This window comes from Tamandua tetradactyla, chromosome 18 (assembly GCF_023851605.1).
Source record: "Tamandua tetradactyla isolate mTamTet1 chromosome 18, mTamTet1.pri, whole genome shotgun sequence".
Classification (NCBI taxonomy): domain Eukaryota; kingdom Metazoa; phylum Chordata; class Mammalia; order Pilosa; family Myrmecophagidae; genus Tamandua; species Tamandua tetradactyla.
In genome coordinates, this window is record NC_135344.1 from 36,062,281 (window position 1) to 36,079,557 (window position 17,277).

Below are 17,277 nucleotides of genomic sequence, written 5' to 3' on the forward strand. Positions count from 1 at the left end.
AATGATTCATCTAATTCATTTGACTAAGCACAGCTTTAGAAGGTAAGGCCTCTCCTCTCCAAAGACTCAACTTCTCATTCATTGTAGTGAGTTCACAACCATGAGAAAAGGGAATTCAGCAGGAATATCTGGGCAATCAGCTTAGTTTATCTTAATGATATTTGGTTTAAGAAGTTCATTAGCTTGTAATTAAGAATGAACACCATTTCTAAGTACTACAATATCAACGAAGACATATTCCCTTTAATCTGCCAGAAAACACCTTTTTAAATGCATAACTGAGCCCACAAAGAAGAAAGGAAAATTCTCAAGGGCCAAAAGTGAAAACAAAGTTGAAAATCAAGACTGGTAGTTTTAATTGAAGCTATGGTAACTTGGGGATGTTTGCATCTTGGTTACAAAAAAAGTTTGTCTTAAAGGCTGCATATGGGATAGCACAGAAGGCCTTAGATCAATTTAAAATGGGGTAGAATCAGTCTCATCCAATAAAGTGAAAAAATTAATATCACCGAAAGGACATATTCTCTGTGAAAGGGTAGGTTTAGAAAAAGTTCCTCACCAACAATGGGACACATCAAGGAAATTTGTCTCCCTTAAGCTTTATGGTGGGGAAAAAATCCACTGATAATTCAGAAACACAAACCTACCTTCATTGGCAGGGTCCAAGAAACGTCTAGCTGAGAAATTAGCTTGAAGGGGTCTAAATCCTGACCCAGTCAAAAATAAATTTTCTCTGAAGGGACACATGCAGGCCTCCCACAGACAAGTCCTATCCATTAGCTGTAAGCTCACCATCACAAATTACAAAAACATATAATAAACCAGGAGCAAGAGCAGCAGGAAAAACTAACAGCAGAATTAGACTCCACTGTTAGAATATAAAATAATTATGTTTTAAAATGTCTAAAGAGATAAAAGAGGGAATCAAAAATACAAGTGAGAGACTTTAGCTTTGGGCCAAGATGGAATAGCCTATTCCAGTCTAGTCCACCCTCTTACAACTAAAAATCCATGGATATAAAACAACAAATAAACATGGAAAGACTCTGAAAGGCGGAAAGAAGGAAGACTCACTAGGAATCTTGGGGATGAGGAACGATGTGGCAAAGTGTTCTCTGGGTTTTCTTTTTGCCTCCCATAAGTCCCAGATGCTAGAGAATCCTACAACCCAGAACTTCTAACACACACAGACCAAAACAAACAAAAAAGCCTCTGTCTAGCCAAAAGGACTGGGAAAAGAGTGGCCTACCAGAATAGAAAACCCTCTTTGATAAAAATCTGCCCTATTCCAGTCAAAGACCAAAAGAAATCTGCATTCCATCTTAAAAGCGTCAGTTGGGTAGAAGGGGAAACTAAGTTATGGTAGTAGAAATGACTATGGCTGGCACCATATTAAAATCCCTCAAGAAAAAGGTCAGCAATAAGGAAATGATTAAATAAAGTATGGCACACTCATATGGGGAAATTCTAAATGGGATTAGGCATATTTTCAAAGGTGTCCATAATATATTAAGTGGGGGGGAGGGTACCAGACAATAGAATATAATATGTATCCATAGGGTGACCAGATCTTTGCGCGTGCACACTCTATGTATAGGTACATGTACGAAAATGTCTGGGAAGATTTACATCAGATAAAATTACAGATTTTGTTACAAGGGAATTTTCACTTTCAAACAATACTGAAACATATAAAATGTGACTTTTATAGTGAATGTATTACATTTTAAACAGTAAAACTATTTCTCTCTTGGGGGAAAAAATGACTATAACAAATAATCAAACCATCTGCACCAGATGTATTCAAAGATGACAATACTTATGTCATAGTGACACTTTTAATAAAGCTGTTATATTAATTTTATAATTCAAAAAATTTGGTTCTAAGTTTTTAGTTTACATATCAGCCCGCACTCTGTTAGAAAGAAAAAGTTGATCAGGTTGAAAGTTATTTATGTAGAATGGAATCAAGTAAACTGAGTTAGATGTGGCTAGAGGTTACAGCCTCAGGGTAAGGGCAAGGTATATCTACTGTTCAGTCAGCCAGCTGCTGTATTTACTAAATCCTGCAGAGCACACTTCTTACCTGGTTGTAACAGTAACATCCATTAACATATGGAGGTTCATGGACTTGATATTATGGCATGGGATTTTAAAGTTTCACATCATATTCAAACCAGAGAAGCAATTTTAAGCAAAACATTCATTGCCCACTGGTCAGCACAAAAATATGATAGATAAAAAGCCTGCAAGCATAAGTGAATGCAACTGCAATGTTAGATGCAGGTCAGGATGAGTTAATATTAACCACTATTTTCCAAAGTGTTTTCAAATGCAGCAGTAGTCTAATGAGATGCTCTTGGAGGAAAGAATTCTGGGTCAGATAACTGTGGCAGGTGCTGCCTTAACATTTCTACTCTTGGAGAGGCAAAAGGCACATTAGCATCTTAAGGACTCTGAGAAGTTCTGCAATGAAAAAACCAGTTGAATTGTCTTTAATTCAGTAGCTTTTGAACTTATCAGAACACTAGATTCCATTTTTTTACATACCACTTACTGAACTATGGCAGCCTGCTCTTGGAGAAATGTTGATCTAGAGGGTTGTAACAGTCAAGGTCAAAAGGTAAGACCTCAGTGAGCACAAGAAATGCGTGTTTGTTGTGGAAAGAACCAGGGTTATGTCTTCTATCTCTCCAATCACATGCCTACATTTCTACAGAACTATTTCTACAGAACTATTACATCTGAGAGGAGTTAGTTCAAATGGGAAGAAGTTAGTTTACTTAAGTGATAAAAAGATAGGCAGGGTAGTAATTGTCCAAAGGGTGTTTCGGATTTAGCATTGTGTTTAGTGAAAGAGTGAGTAAGTAAAAGGAATGAGGTTATGGCACTGGTTTGCAAGAAAAAACATGGCACTCCCCACTGTTTAACAACAGCTTTTTTCAAGCTGCTTTTCACCCCAAACAAATTAAGACAATTTTGTTCCCAGTATGATAATTTCTCAGTTCTTAAGTTTTCTTCTAAATGTTATTATTTTTTTCTTAATCTAAAGCTTAGTAATGCTAGGTGTCTGATATTTTAGGGTCAGTGGAATTTCTAGCCCTTTTGCTAACAGGTAAGGAAAAGATGAGCTTCAACATGCTTCACACATACAGTTTTCACACCTTATTTGTACAAACTTCCATTGAGTTAAGTAGATATCTAAAGATAGCATTTACCTTAATGGCCCTGTTCAGTATCTTTTTCCCTCTGGACTCCTAGGCCTGAGCATGTGAATACTCAACAACTATAGCAGGTCAAATTAGCTCAAATTGGGCTTGCTAAAGATGTCTTATGTGGCTATACTTTAAGTGGTAATATTAAAGATGCAACAATTGTTATTCCTCTCATTGCTTATTCACACATCAAATGACACAGGTGAGCTGTTATTGCATGCTTCCTTCTTGTCCTCTCTGTGATGCCATCAACCACGGAAGGGGCTCTCAGGGGAAAAGTGCTAAATGAACAAAGATGCCATCTTGCTGCTCAGAATGAAGACTATGACCAGCCCTTGGAAATCGAAGGAATGTTTTTTGGGAAAATCATAAGTTAACAAGAAGTAAAGGACAGCTTAGCACCATGCAAGAAGCTATGGATAAGAATTACCACTAACCATAAAGAATTTCTACTGAGATTTTGATTCTAGGATTTTGTATAGTTTGGTATGATTTAGTTATTGCCCCCAGAATGACAGACTGCTCAGATCAGATAAGCTCATTCCTGAAGCCAAGACAAAAGGTCTGTTCCAATCTTCTTGATGAAAATATACTATTTCCACATAGGAGGAACTTTGGCATATGTAACAAAGGTATAAACCCTTTGTAACAAACAACTAAGCCCTTTGATCCAGTAATTCCCCCTTCCAGAAATCTATTCTAAAAGAAACAATCAGAACTTATATCCCAGAGTATATTAAGCAGATAATCAAAAAGTACTGGCAAAGTCCCTTGAGGGATGGGAGAAAAATTATGGAATTATTAAACTTTACCATTGGGGAAACCCCTGATACTGGGTCAAACATTAGGGACACCCAAATCAATAGGCGAAGCCCTTGATCTTGAAGCTTGCTCTTGTGAAACTTACGTATGTAGCAGAGAAGCTTACTTACTTTTAGGTATGCTTAAGAGTTACTTCTGGAGGACCTCTTTTGTTGCTCAAATGTAGCCCTATCTCTCTAAGCCTAATTCTTCAAGTGAAACCATTGTTCTCCACAGCCCCCTACGTGGGACATGAGACCCAGGGGTGAAAGTCTCCCTGGGGTGTGGGAGATGACTCCCAAGGATGAGCCTGGCCCTGGCACCATGGGATCAACAATGCCATCCTGACCAAAAGGGGGGAAAGAAGTGTAGCAAATAAGGTATTAGTGGCTGAGAGAGTTCAAATAGAGTTGAGAGGCTACTCTGGAGGTCACTTTTATGCAAGCTTCAGGTAGACATTGCTACCTATCATAACTTGCCAAACCTCAACTAAAACCATTCCTGCCAATCCTAAAGAACACCTAAGGTATTACATAAGATTTTACAAAGTTTCCATGTAGTAGGGTCACTTTCCAAAACCTACAACCTCCAGGTGGGTCCCCAGACCAATTAAGACCTGAAATGCAGAAGAGCCACCCTCTCCAGAACATGAACTACTTCCATCCTCCTATCCCATATAATCAACAGCCTCTTCCAATGTGAAAGAGTTAGAATGGACATACCCCAAATACCCCTAAAGAATGGGATCAAAGGTGATGGTGGAATTATACAGAGAAGGTTGGGTTTAACAAATGAGTATGATTGCTGAATTATACTGATATTTCTTTTAGCCTCCAGTATCTTAGAGCAGGAAGGAAAAACCTAAAATTGTGGAATTGTAACCCATACCAATCTCTGAAATCTATTCTACAACTAATCGTTGTGATGTGCTTTGAAATTTATTGCTTTTTTTGTATGTATGTTATTTTTCATAAAAAAGAGAGTCGGTTGGGTGATAAATGTACAGCTATATGATGATATTGTGAACCATTGCTTATATACTTTAGATGATTATATGGTGTGTGAATATATAATATACATCAATAAAAATAAATAATTTTAAAAAGTGATCAAAGGAGAAGGTGGAGTTATAAAAGAGAAGATGGGATTTAACAAATGAATATGACTCTGAATCATTATATTGATATTTCTTTTGGTCTCCAGTATCTTGGAGCAGCCAGAAGAAAAAACCTAAAATTGTGGAACTACAACCCATACCAAACTCTGAAATCTGTTCTATAACTAATTATGGTGGTGTACTTTGAAATTTATTGCTTTTTTGTATACATGTTATTTTTCACAATTAAAAAAACATTAAATATACATAAAAAGGAGAAACAATCAGAACTTTCTTCAAAGATTTTTATGCAAGGAAGTTCATCCATTTTAGTGTTACTTACAGAAAATTTGGGAGCATCACATATGTTCCACAGGAAAGAAATGACTAAATTATGGTAAATTTACATATGAGAATTTGTGGCACCCATTATAAAATCCAGTTTTCAAGGATTATTTAATGACACTGGAAATATTCTTACTATCATGGTAGGTAATGGGAGCAGGACACTAGTGGAAATACAAAAATGGCACTACCTCTAGGGGGGGAAATTTGGCAATCTCTACCATAATTTCATGCACATTAATTCTTTTTTTACATGGGCAGGCACCGGGAATCGAACCCGGGTCCTCGGGCACGGCAGGCAAGCACTCTTACCTGCTGAGCCACCATGGCTCACCCCACATTAATTCTTGACCCAACGATTCTACTTCCTGGAACCTAACCCAATGATATACTGGCAAGTACACCCAGTGCCACATGTATGTAGTTATACATTGCAGTATTATTTTTAATAGTTAATCAGGAGGAATATCCCAAATGTCCATCATTAGGGAACTGGAAGATAAAATACCAAAAATAAAGTGGAGATTTATACTTTATAATGGGAATTAGGATGAATTTATCTACTTATCTGGGAAGATCTCCAGGATATTCCAGGATATTTTGCTAAGTAAAAAACAAAAACAAAAAACAAGATGCAGAGCAATTTATATAATATGGCACTTATGGTGTAAAAAAATACAAGTTCAGTTATTTTATGAGGGTCTTATGAAAAATTGAGAATTTAGCTGTGGAACATGTGACAGATAGTCTCTGTGTAATGTCTGTCAGATCTCTTCATTAGTCCAGTGATTCTCAATTGGAGGTGACTTTTGCCTGCCCAACCCCCACCCCATCTCCCACAGAGGACATCTAGCAAAGCCTGTGGAAATGTTTTGGTTCTCAAAATAGGATTGGGGTTGGAGTTGCTACAAGCATCTAGTGGGTAGAGGCCAGGGATGCTACCGAACAATCTAAAATGCACAAGACAGCCCTACAAAGGATTAACCTACCCAAAATGTCAACAGTGCTGAATTTGATAAATCCTGTATTAGCTCTTCCATCTCAGTCCAGTTTTGTACTATTTTCCTCATGTTACTGCTGGGTGATCAGTGAAGGGGAGGGGCAAGGGTATGTATGTAAGAATTTTTTTCTGTTTTCTTTCTATGGCTTCTTCTGAATTGATGCAGATGTTCTAAGACATGATCATGATGATAAATATACAAAAAAAAAAAAAAAAGTTACTGCTAGGGGAACAAGGGTAGTTCAGTAGTAGAATTCTCACCTGCCATGTGGGAGACCCAGCTTTGATTTCCAGTCCATGAACTTCCCCCAAAACAAACAAGCTAAGCAAACAAAAATCAAACAAACAAAATTCAACAAATGGTGTTGCAATAACATGATACTCACATGGAAAATTAATGAAATGTGACCCTGCCATACAGCATACAAAAAAAAAGTTACTGTCATAATAGTATTGCTATTATTACTAAGAAATTATGTGAATTACACAAATATATTTACATAATAAGATAAAATGAATGTTATTTATGTTATTAAGAACTAAAATTGTCAACTTTAAAGATATAAATATAAATCAAATAATTTAAATAAAAACCTTGTAATCTTACATTTGAATGAGAATACTAGTGTGAATTCATTATTTTTTTCTTCTTTTTAAAACTATGTATTTCTTAACCACCCAATCAAAAGGCCTAGAAGCAACGATAATCCAGTGGCAATGAGCACTCCTAATTGTGAAATCATGGTCTCTAAATATCATTTTCCATTAAAAGGAACCAGGGTTCCATATATAAATGGCTGATTCCAGATCTGGGGCAGAATGTACAAATTGAGCCTAGACCATCCCGTGCCAAAAGTAAGGAAGCTGGGGGTGCAAGGGTAGTTCAGTGGTAGAATTCTCACCTGCCATGTGGGAGACCCAAGTTCAATCCCCAGCCCATGTATTTCCATTACCACCACCCCCGAAAAAAAGACAAAAAAAAAGCAAGGAAGCTATCAAGAACTAATGGCCACTTGCAAATAAACTCAATACCTTCTTCCCTACATGGGACATGACTCCCAGGATTATAAGTCTCCCTAACATGATTCAAAGGGATGAGCCTGGCCCTGGCATCATGGGATCAACAATGTCTTCTTGGCCAAAAGGGGGAAAAGAAATGAAAAAAATAAAATTAGAGTGGCTAAGAGATTTCAAATAGGGTCAAGGGTTCATTCTTGAGCGTTATTCTTATGCAAGCTTCAGCCAGATATTGCAAATTGCCACAGTATATGAACCTCTAAGCAACAGTATTCCTAAAAACCCTAAAGAATACTCTGGGCCCTATCTAAGACTCTACAGAAGTTTTACCTACTTAGTTTATTTTTTCAGAAACTTAAAGCTTTCAGATGGCTCCTATGTCAGATAAGCCCTGAAACCCAGAGGCACCAGTCTTTCCAAGAATATCAACCAGCTTCATTCTTCTACCCCATAATGTGATACTACTTTCAGCATGAAGAAGTTAGATTGGTCATTGCCCAGATATGCTTGAAGACTGAGAGAATGATCAAATGAAAGGAAGGAGGTGTAACTCAGAAGCTGGGATTTAACAAATGATTCTAACTACTGACTCATTATATAGATATTTCCTTGTAGTTTCTACTGTATTAGAATAGCCAGAAGGAAATGCCTCAAGTTGTTGAATTGTAATCCAGTAACCTTGATCCTTGATAGAGACTGTATAACTACATAGTCTTCATCTTGTGACCGTGTGATTGTAAAAACCTTATGAATGAACCCCCTTTATCCATGTATGCGTAGATGGGTAAAAAAAAAAGACATGCATGAAAATAATAATACTAATAATAATGGGCTGGGAATATGACAGTAAAAATAACATAAACTATAGACAATAGTTATTAGTACTACTTTAATAATCTTTCATCAAGTATAATAAATGTAATTAATGTTAAAAAATAGAATTACAAATAAAAAGCACTATTATCAAGTGGAACAAATTTTCCTCACCAATGCAAAGTGCTGGCGGTGGAGAGGTGTATGGGTATCCTGTATTTTATGATGATTGTTCTATAAACCCAAAACTTCTGTAATAAAAATGTTCTTTTAAAAAAAGAACTAATGTGTGAATAATTAGTGAGTGTGCAAATTATGTTTCAGCTGACATTCCCAAGAATAAGTTTGAGACGTTGAACTTGATTAAAAAGAAAAAAAACTACCAGTATCATACATATATGAAAGTAATTTTTTTCTTTTTAAAAAATTTTTTTAAACATAACAACACACAAAAACAAACATTCTTGCCATATGATCATTCCATTCTTGGTATATAATCAATCACTCACAATATCATCACATAGTTGAATATTCATCACCATGATCATTTCTTAGAACATTTACATCAATTCAGAAAAAGAAATAAAAAGAAAAAAGAAAAAAACTCATACATACCATACCCCTTACCCCTCCCTCTCATTGAGGGATTGAGCAATCATTGATTGCTAATATTTCCATCTACCCAAAATATTTTAGCCTTTATATCCCCTATTTTTTCCCTACACCATTATCATTCTCTTTAATTGATCACTAGCATTTCAGGCTACTTAATTTATTTTAACATTTGTTCCCCCTATTATTTATTTTTAATCCCTATGTTTCACTCATCTGTCCATACTGTAGATAAAAGGAGCATCAGACACAAGGTTTTCACACAGTTACATTATGAAAGTTATACCATTATACAATCATCTTCAAAAAACATGGCTACTGGAACACAGCTCTACATTTTCAGGTACTTCCCTCCAATCTCTCCAATATACCTTAACTAAAAAGTGATATCTATATAACGCATAAGAATAACCTCCAGGATAACCTCTTGACTCTATTTGAAATCTCTCAGCCATTGACACTTTATTTTGTCTCATTTCTCTCTTCCCCCTTTTGGTCTGGAAGGTTTTCTCAATCCCTTGATGCTGAATCTCACCTCATTCTAGAATTTCTGTCCCACGTTGCCAGGAAGGTTTATACTCCTGGGAGTCATGGCCCACGTAGAGACAGGGAACGCAGTGAGTTTGCTTGTCGTGTTGGCTGAGAGAGAGAGGCAACATCTGAGCAACAAAAGAGGTTCTTTGGGGGGGTGACTCTGAGGCCTAAATTTAAATAGGCTTAGCTTATCCTTTGCAGGAATAAGTTTCATATCAACAAACCCCAAGATTGAGGTCTTGGCCTATTGCTTTGGTTGTCCCGACTGCTTGTGAGAATATCAGGAATTCTCCACACGAGGAAGTTGAATTTTCCTCCTTTCTTGCCATTCCTCCAAGGGACTTTGCAAATACTTCTTTATTCACTGTTTAAATCCTTCTGGGGTTTATCAGGGCATCACTCTGGACAAACCTACAAAATCTCATGCCTTACTCAAGGTTCCATGTACTTATGGTATTCAATCAAACTGTACACATAAGTTATATTAGGAAATGCACTAGTCAAATTATAAATTTTGTACCAAATACACATTTTTTGCTTTAGTCTTACACACAAATTAGTTTTAAAATATGAATTACCATCTATTCTCAACACCTTGCAATATTGATTGCTTTGTTCTTCCTCATGCAAAAACACTTTTAAATTTGTACATTTAGTCACTATCATTGTACACTCTAGGCATTCCTAGATTATACCATCTCAGTCTTAATCATCTATCTTTCCTTCTGATTTCATTTGTGCCCCCAGCCCTCTTCCTTCTATCATTCTCACATTCAGCTTCATTCAGTGTATTACATTATTGTGTTACAGTTAGGTAGTATTGTGCTATCCATTCTGAATTTTTACAATCAGTCCTGTTGCACAATTTGTATCCCTTCAGCTCCAATTACCCAATATCTGCCTTATTCTACCTCCTGATGGTCTCTGTTCTTTGCTGAAATTCTCCAAGTTCATTCACGAATGTTAGTTTCATATCAGTGAGACCATACAGAATTTGTCCTTTTGTTTCTGGCTAATTTCACTGAGCATAATGTCCTCAAGTTCCATTCATGTTGTTATATACTTCATAGCTTTATTCTGTCTTACAGCTGCATAATATTCCATCATATGTATATACCACAGCTTGTTTAGCCATTCCTCTGTTGATGGACATTTGGGCTGTTTCCATCTCTTGGCAATTGTAAATAATGCTGCTATACACATTAGTGTGCAAATATCCATTTGTGTCCTTGCCCTCATGTCCTCTGAGTAGATACTTAGCGATGGCACTGCTGGATCATATGGCAATGCTATACTTAGCTTCCTGAGGAACTGCCAAACTGCCTTCCACAGTGGTTGTACCATTTTACATTCCCACCAACAGTGGATAAGTGTGCCTGTTTCTCCACATCCTCTCCAGCACTTGTTGTTCTCTGCTTTATTGATAATGGCCATTCTGGTGGGTGTGAGATGATAGCTCATCGTGGTTTTGATTTGCATTTCCCTAATAGCCAGGGAAGTTGAGCATCTCTTCATGTGCCTTTTGGCCATTTATATTTCCTCTTCTGAGAAGTATCTGTTCATGTGTTTTGCCCATTTTGTAATTCAGTTGTCTGTCTTTTGAGTTGAACAATCTCTTTACATATTCTGGATACTAGACCTTTGTCTGCTATATCATTTCCAAATATTGTCTCCCATTTTGTAGGCTGTCTTTTTACTTTCTTGACAATGTTCTTTGATGCACAAAAGTGTTTAATTTTGAGGAGTTCCCATTTCTTTCTTTCTTTTTTCAATGCTCATGCTTTGGGTGTAAGGTCTAGGAAACCACCTCCTAGTATAAGATTTATAAGATATTTCCCTACATTTTCTTCTAAAAGCTTTAAGGTCTTAAACCTAATGTTTAGGTCTTTGATCCATTTTGAGTTAATTTTTTTATAGGGTGTGAGATATGGATCCTCTTTCATTCTTTTGCATGTGGATATCCAGTTCTCTAGGCACTATTTATTGAACAGACTGTTCTGCCCTAGGTGAGTTGGCTTGACTGCCTTATCAAAGATTAATTGTCCATTGATGAGAAGGTCTACATCTGAACAATTTATTCTATTCCATTGGTCAGTATATCTATCTTTATGCCAGTACCATGCTGTTTTGACCACTGTAGCTTAGTAACATGCCTTAAAGTCAGGTAGTGTGAGACCTCCAACTTCATTTTTCTTTCTCAGAATATTTTGAGCTATTTGGGGCACACTTCCCTTTCAGACAAATTTGGGTTTTGGTTTTTCTATTTCTGAAAAGTAAGTTTTTGGGATTTTAATTGGTATTGCATTGAATTTGTAAAGCAATTTAGGTAGAATTGACATCTTAACTATATTTAGTCTTCCAATCCATGAACACAGTATGCCCTTCCATTTATTTAGGTCTTCTGTGATTTCTTTTAGCAATTTCTTATAATTTTTTTTGTGTAGGTCTTTCGTATCCTTAGTTACATTTATTTTTAAATATTTTATTCTTTTGGCTGCAATTGTAAATGGAATATTTTGATTTGCCCCTCAGATTGTTCTTTACTAGTGTTTCTATACTAGTAAACACTGTAGTGTGTTTCTATACACTACAGATTTTTGAGTGTTGATCTTGTAATCTGCCACTTTGCTGTATTCATTTATTAGCTCTAGTAGTTTTTTTGTGGATTTTGGGGGGTTTTCGACATATAGTAGCATATCATTTGCAAACAGTGAGAGTTTTACTTCTTCCTTTCCAGTTTTGATGCCTTGTATTTCTTTTTCTTGTCTAACTGCTCTGGCTAGAAGTTTCAACACAATGTTGAATAACAATGGTGATAGTGGACAACCTTGTCTTGTTCCTGATCTTAGGGGGAAGGTTTTCAGTGAAACTAATTTTTAATGGATTAATGATCATAATCAAAGTGGTCTGTTTAATATCAGAATAAAAATGGTTGTTAGCCTTGATATTTGAAGGTAAAAAAAAAAAAGAACCAATGTACCACAGAATAGTAGAAAATATTTATAAATCATATATCTGATGAGGATTTGTATCCCGAATATACTTCATAACTCAACAACAACAACCACAACCACAAAATAAATAACGAATTTTTAAATGGACATAGGATTTGAGAAGACATTTTTCCAAACAAGATACACAATAGACCAATAAGCACATGAAAAGATGCTCAATATCATTACTCATCAATAAATACAAATCTAAACCGCATTGAGATACCACTTCTCACCCCTAGGACTACTATAATAAAAAAGATAGATAATAAAAAGTGTTGGTGAGGATGTGGAGAAAATAGAACCCTCATCTATTGCTGGTGGGAGTGTAAAATAGGGCACACACTATGGAAAACAGTTTGGCAGTTCTTCAACATGTTGAACATAGAGTTCCATATGACCCAGCAATTCCTCTCCTAGGTATATAAGAGAAAGGTAAGCATATGACTACCCCAAAACTGATACAGTAATGTTTATAGCAGCATTATTCATACTGGCCAAAAAGTAAAAAACAATCCAAATGCCTATCAAGAAATGAATGGATAAATGTAAAATATCTATACGATACAATATTATTCAGCAATAATTAGGAATGAAGTATTGATACCTGCTACAAATGGAGGAACCTGAAAAACATTATGCTAAGTGAAAGCAGCCAGACATTAAAGGTCCTATGTTGCATGATTCCATTTATATGAAATGTTCAGAATAGGCAAATCTATAGAGAGAAAAAGTGGATAACTGGTAGTCTAGTGCTAGCAGGTGGGGAAAAGAAATTGGGGGTGACTGATAATGGATATGGCGTTTCTTTTTGGGGATGATAAAAATGTTCTAAAATTGTTTATGATGACCATCATATATACTATTGTTAATATATTAAAAACCATTGATGACTTAATTTACATGGGCAGGCACCGGGAACCAAACCCAGGTCTCGGGCAGGGCAAAGAACTCTGCCACAGAGATACCGTCGCACCGCCCATGACTTGTTAATTTTAAATGGGTGAATTGTACAGTATGTGAGTTATATCTCAACAAAACAGTTTAAAGAAACAAAAACAAGAAACAAAAAAACTAACACTAACTAATGGGCTTGAACGAATCAAAGAGAAGATGCAGAGAGGACAAAGCAGCATATGGATTCACTGGTCACCACAGGAGGTTGCAAGGGCAGCAACTTCTGTGGCAACTCATGACTCTAAAAATCACAAAGAAAGAATCCTGCTTTTCTAGTACAAACTATATTTCAGGGTAACCAAACAGTCCTATTAGATATGGGAAAGTTCTGTTATAGAGAATAATTCCAGCTATCAATCAGAAGGAATTAGAGAATTTCACTCTAGCGAAACTGATTCAGGCAAAGATCATCAATGGTTGCTAAAACTATTAAAGGGAATTTTACAGTGGTGGGACCAGGGTGACATGTCTGAACCCTCTGATCATCACCAATCAATTCTCTTTGATCTATCTCTACATGGAGAGAAAGAGAGAGAGATAATAGATACAGATAAATGAGAGAGAGGGATCTAGAATTTAATCAATCAGACTTTCAATACAGAATTATTATAGCGGTTAGAAATACAAGCTAAATCCTACCACTATAATACAACAAGCCTAAATCCAGAAAGTTTAGACATTTTACAGGACAACCTCCCCAACTTTTTCAACAAGTCAATGGCAAGTGCAGAAAGAAACAAAAATGAGGGAGTGTTCTAGACGAAAAGAGACTTTAAGAATAACCAAGTACAATGTACAAACCTTAACTGGATACCAGTTCAATAAATTAGTTGTAAAATACAGGAAATCTGAATATGGACCAGGTATTAGATGATATTAAGGAACTATTAATTTTATTGGTGATAATGGCATTATGGTAATTTAAGTACATGCCTTTTTATAGATGTATACTAAATCATGTATGTGAGAAATGACATAGTAATCTGTGATATGCTTTAAGATATTGCAGCAAAAAATAAAAGGGGAGTCTGGATTAGATTACATAAATTGGGCCTTTCTCTTCTTTTCTCTTTTCTCTAGTTTTTGTCTAGAATTTTCCATAAAAAAAGGGTTTAAAATCTTACCAATGCTCAAGGTTCTATGGATTAGGCCACATAGGTTCCGAGGTGTATTTTAATAATGTGATCTGTAATATAAAAAAATTCAAGCTCCAACGCACGTGTGTTTGCCAATTGATATAATTAACAGTTCTTTTGGAAAAGTCCTTCTAAGCTGCTTTTATTTTTGTTCACTTGTTTGCTTATTTATTTGCTTGGGCCTCTTTGAACCATTTTATTTTTGGTTTGCCAAAAGCTTAGGAAAATTGAGGCAGCATAATACTATCTCAAAAAATGACTAGCCATTCACTGGAAGTGGAGGGTATTCTATTCCTCCAGAAAATATGTAGGTCTCCCAGGTGCACAGACACAAAGCTCTGCAGTTTACACGTAACGTCCCCAATGGGCTCTCATGGTAACCCGATGAAATGAGTAAAGTAGTTCTGATCAAACCTGCTTCAAATGGGTGAAGGAACTGAGATTCCTTACTGAAAGGATTCCTCAATCATATTTAAATAATAGTTCTCTGTTTGGACTCCACTTTAATTATTAAATCTCAATACTATATCTTCAAAATGCAGAATGCTGATCACCTTAGCATGTTACAGGATGTCTTACACATATGAGGAGAGGTGGGGTCAGCTTGAAATTATGGATATATTTCATATAACAGATTACAGATGAAAATAATTATTTCTTTTTAATGATGTCTTGTTTCTGAGCACAGATGATCGGCAATCACCTCAAAGAGTTTCTCTTTGAACACGGAAAAAGAAATGGATTGGGGGGGTGCCACAAATCCCAGCTCTGCTACAAATTTGCTATTAACCTCTCTTGAACTTGGTCCCCCTGAGAATGGGAAGCACAGTGTTGTCTTTATCTGTTTCCTGCCTCACCTGTGGCTCCAAAGAAATAATGTATGTGAAAGTGTTCTTAGAACTATAAAGGGATTATAACTATTTGTTTTATTTTCATTTTATTTTTTATAACTTTTTTTCACAGAAATGTATGTGATGAATGTATTGAAGAACTCTTCTAGCTAAATCACATTAAAACATTGAAGCACAAATTTACAAACCATGATTTTTCAGAGATTTAAAATTGTATTTGTAGTGAAATATAGATACATCTATGAACATATATCAAATCTTGTCTCTTTTAGGTCTGGAAACGGAAAGGAATAAAAAGTAAATAACATAGGATTTGAAGGATGAGGAAAAAAGATATTTTATGCACTGGGAAACAAAAGTATTTGTCATGAAAGGGAGCAACAAATACACTATACTACTGCCTAGCCATGTAAATACAAATTCAACCTAATATTTGATTTAAAACACAGATTCCAAGCAGTAGTAGGAACCAGAAGAAACTGTGCTCAGGCTTACCATACGCAGAGAGGCATGGCACAGAAAGAAGCCCAGAAGGGGCTCAGTCCTGTCAGCTTAGCCACAGTAGGTCCAGAGCTGGGAGAGGACTGTTCTATTTTTTTTTTTTTTTTTTTTTTTTTTTTTTTTTTTAAAGGAAAGACAGAGAGAAGGAAGGAAGGATAGAAGGAAGGAAGGAAGGAAGAAAGGGAAACATTTTTAAACATTTTCTTGTTTTATTGTATTCTGTTTCTCCGTTTTTGTTACATGGGCTGGGGCCGGGAATCGAACCGAGGTCCTCCGGCATAGCAGGCAAGCACTTTGCCCGCTGAGCCACCGCGGCCCGCCCTGTTCTATTTTTTTTTATAACTATTTTTTAAATATACTTTCCAAGTAGATATTGTTTTGCCCTAGTCAAAATCTTTTATTTCCAAATTCTACTTCTAGAATTGTTCTTAAACCACTCTGGGATAAGGTCTGCATAAAAGACTCAAAGAGTAGATCATATTTTCAATGAGAGACTATTTAGCTTCCTATTTACTGTGCAGGACTAAAGCAAAGATTTTCCTGTAAACTTAAGAGAAGTTTAATTTTAATACTGATAAAATACTGATAGTTCTGGAATGTTCTTAGAGTCCTGTAGATTTTAAGCACTTGATAGTTCTATGCCAAGGCCCTGCTTAACTGAAACATAGTAAATAACTTGGCTTAAAACTCAAAATGTCTATCTGAAATATGGTCAGTGGTAGCCCTGGCCTGCATTCTCCCTATTAAGGCATACTCTTTCACGGTACACAGATTGCCAGGATTGGGGACTTGAACAGTAAAGCCTTCAAATTAATCTTCCAGGGTAGGACCAAACAACAAGGCTTTGCCTGAAGTCGTCAATAAAAGTCTTCCTCTGTTAGTGGCTCATGAAATTGTGTATTCACCTGCACTCTCGATTTCTTACCACGGCAGGTTAGAAGCTGCTAAGACAAATACGAGGTCTTCTGAGCGGGCCAGGCCATCCATCTGCACCAGCAACTCTGTCTTCATCCGAAGGCTTCCTTCATGCTCTCCCCTACAGAGAGATGAGGAGATGAGATTCTCCCAAGTGGCCGAACTTTTGCTCTCACAGCAATGACTAGGGTGACAGTAGAATAGGGTTCCATCTGATAACCAAACTCCTTCTCTACCTCATTCTGAGAGCCCCTAGCACTAGAATTAGAGAAAACAAGCAATTTGGTATTGTTTTCACATGGGGAGTAATAGAAAGGACATGAACTAATATAATGATGGTATTTAAAAAAAACAACAGAGGATGGCAATAACTTAGAAAATAACTGAGGATAGACAGTCATTGGTAGATTAACTGCAGCTCAGCTGTGTGTACCTGTGGCATTATTTACCCCTATTAAAAAAAGGCATAAATGAGAATCACCTTTTTCATT

General features: G+C 36.3%; 1 protein-coding gene across 9 annotated transcripts in view; it reads right to left on the reverse strand.

Annotated features, from left to right (window-relative positions):
• Positions 1-17,277, reverse strand: part of KATNAL2 (katanin catalytic subunit A1 like 2) — a 305,997-nt gene that overhangs the window by 155,306 nt on the left and 133,414 nt on the right. For 5 of the 9 annotated variants that reach the window (XM_077135532.1, XM_077135533.1, XM_077135531.1 and 2 more), the window contains one exon: positions 16,797-16,907. In XM_077135532.1, the coding sequence (XP_076991647.1) occupies positions 16,797-16,907 (111 nt within the window). Of the gene's footprint in view, positions 1-6,023; positions 6,061-6,718; positions 6,780-9,434; positions 9,539-14,516; positions 14,570-16,776; positions 16,908-17,277 lie in introns of those variants that run through there. The other 4 variants (XR_013165142.1, XM_077135535.1, XM_077135537.1 and 1 more) reach the window with 4 other exon arrangements.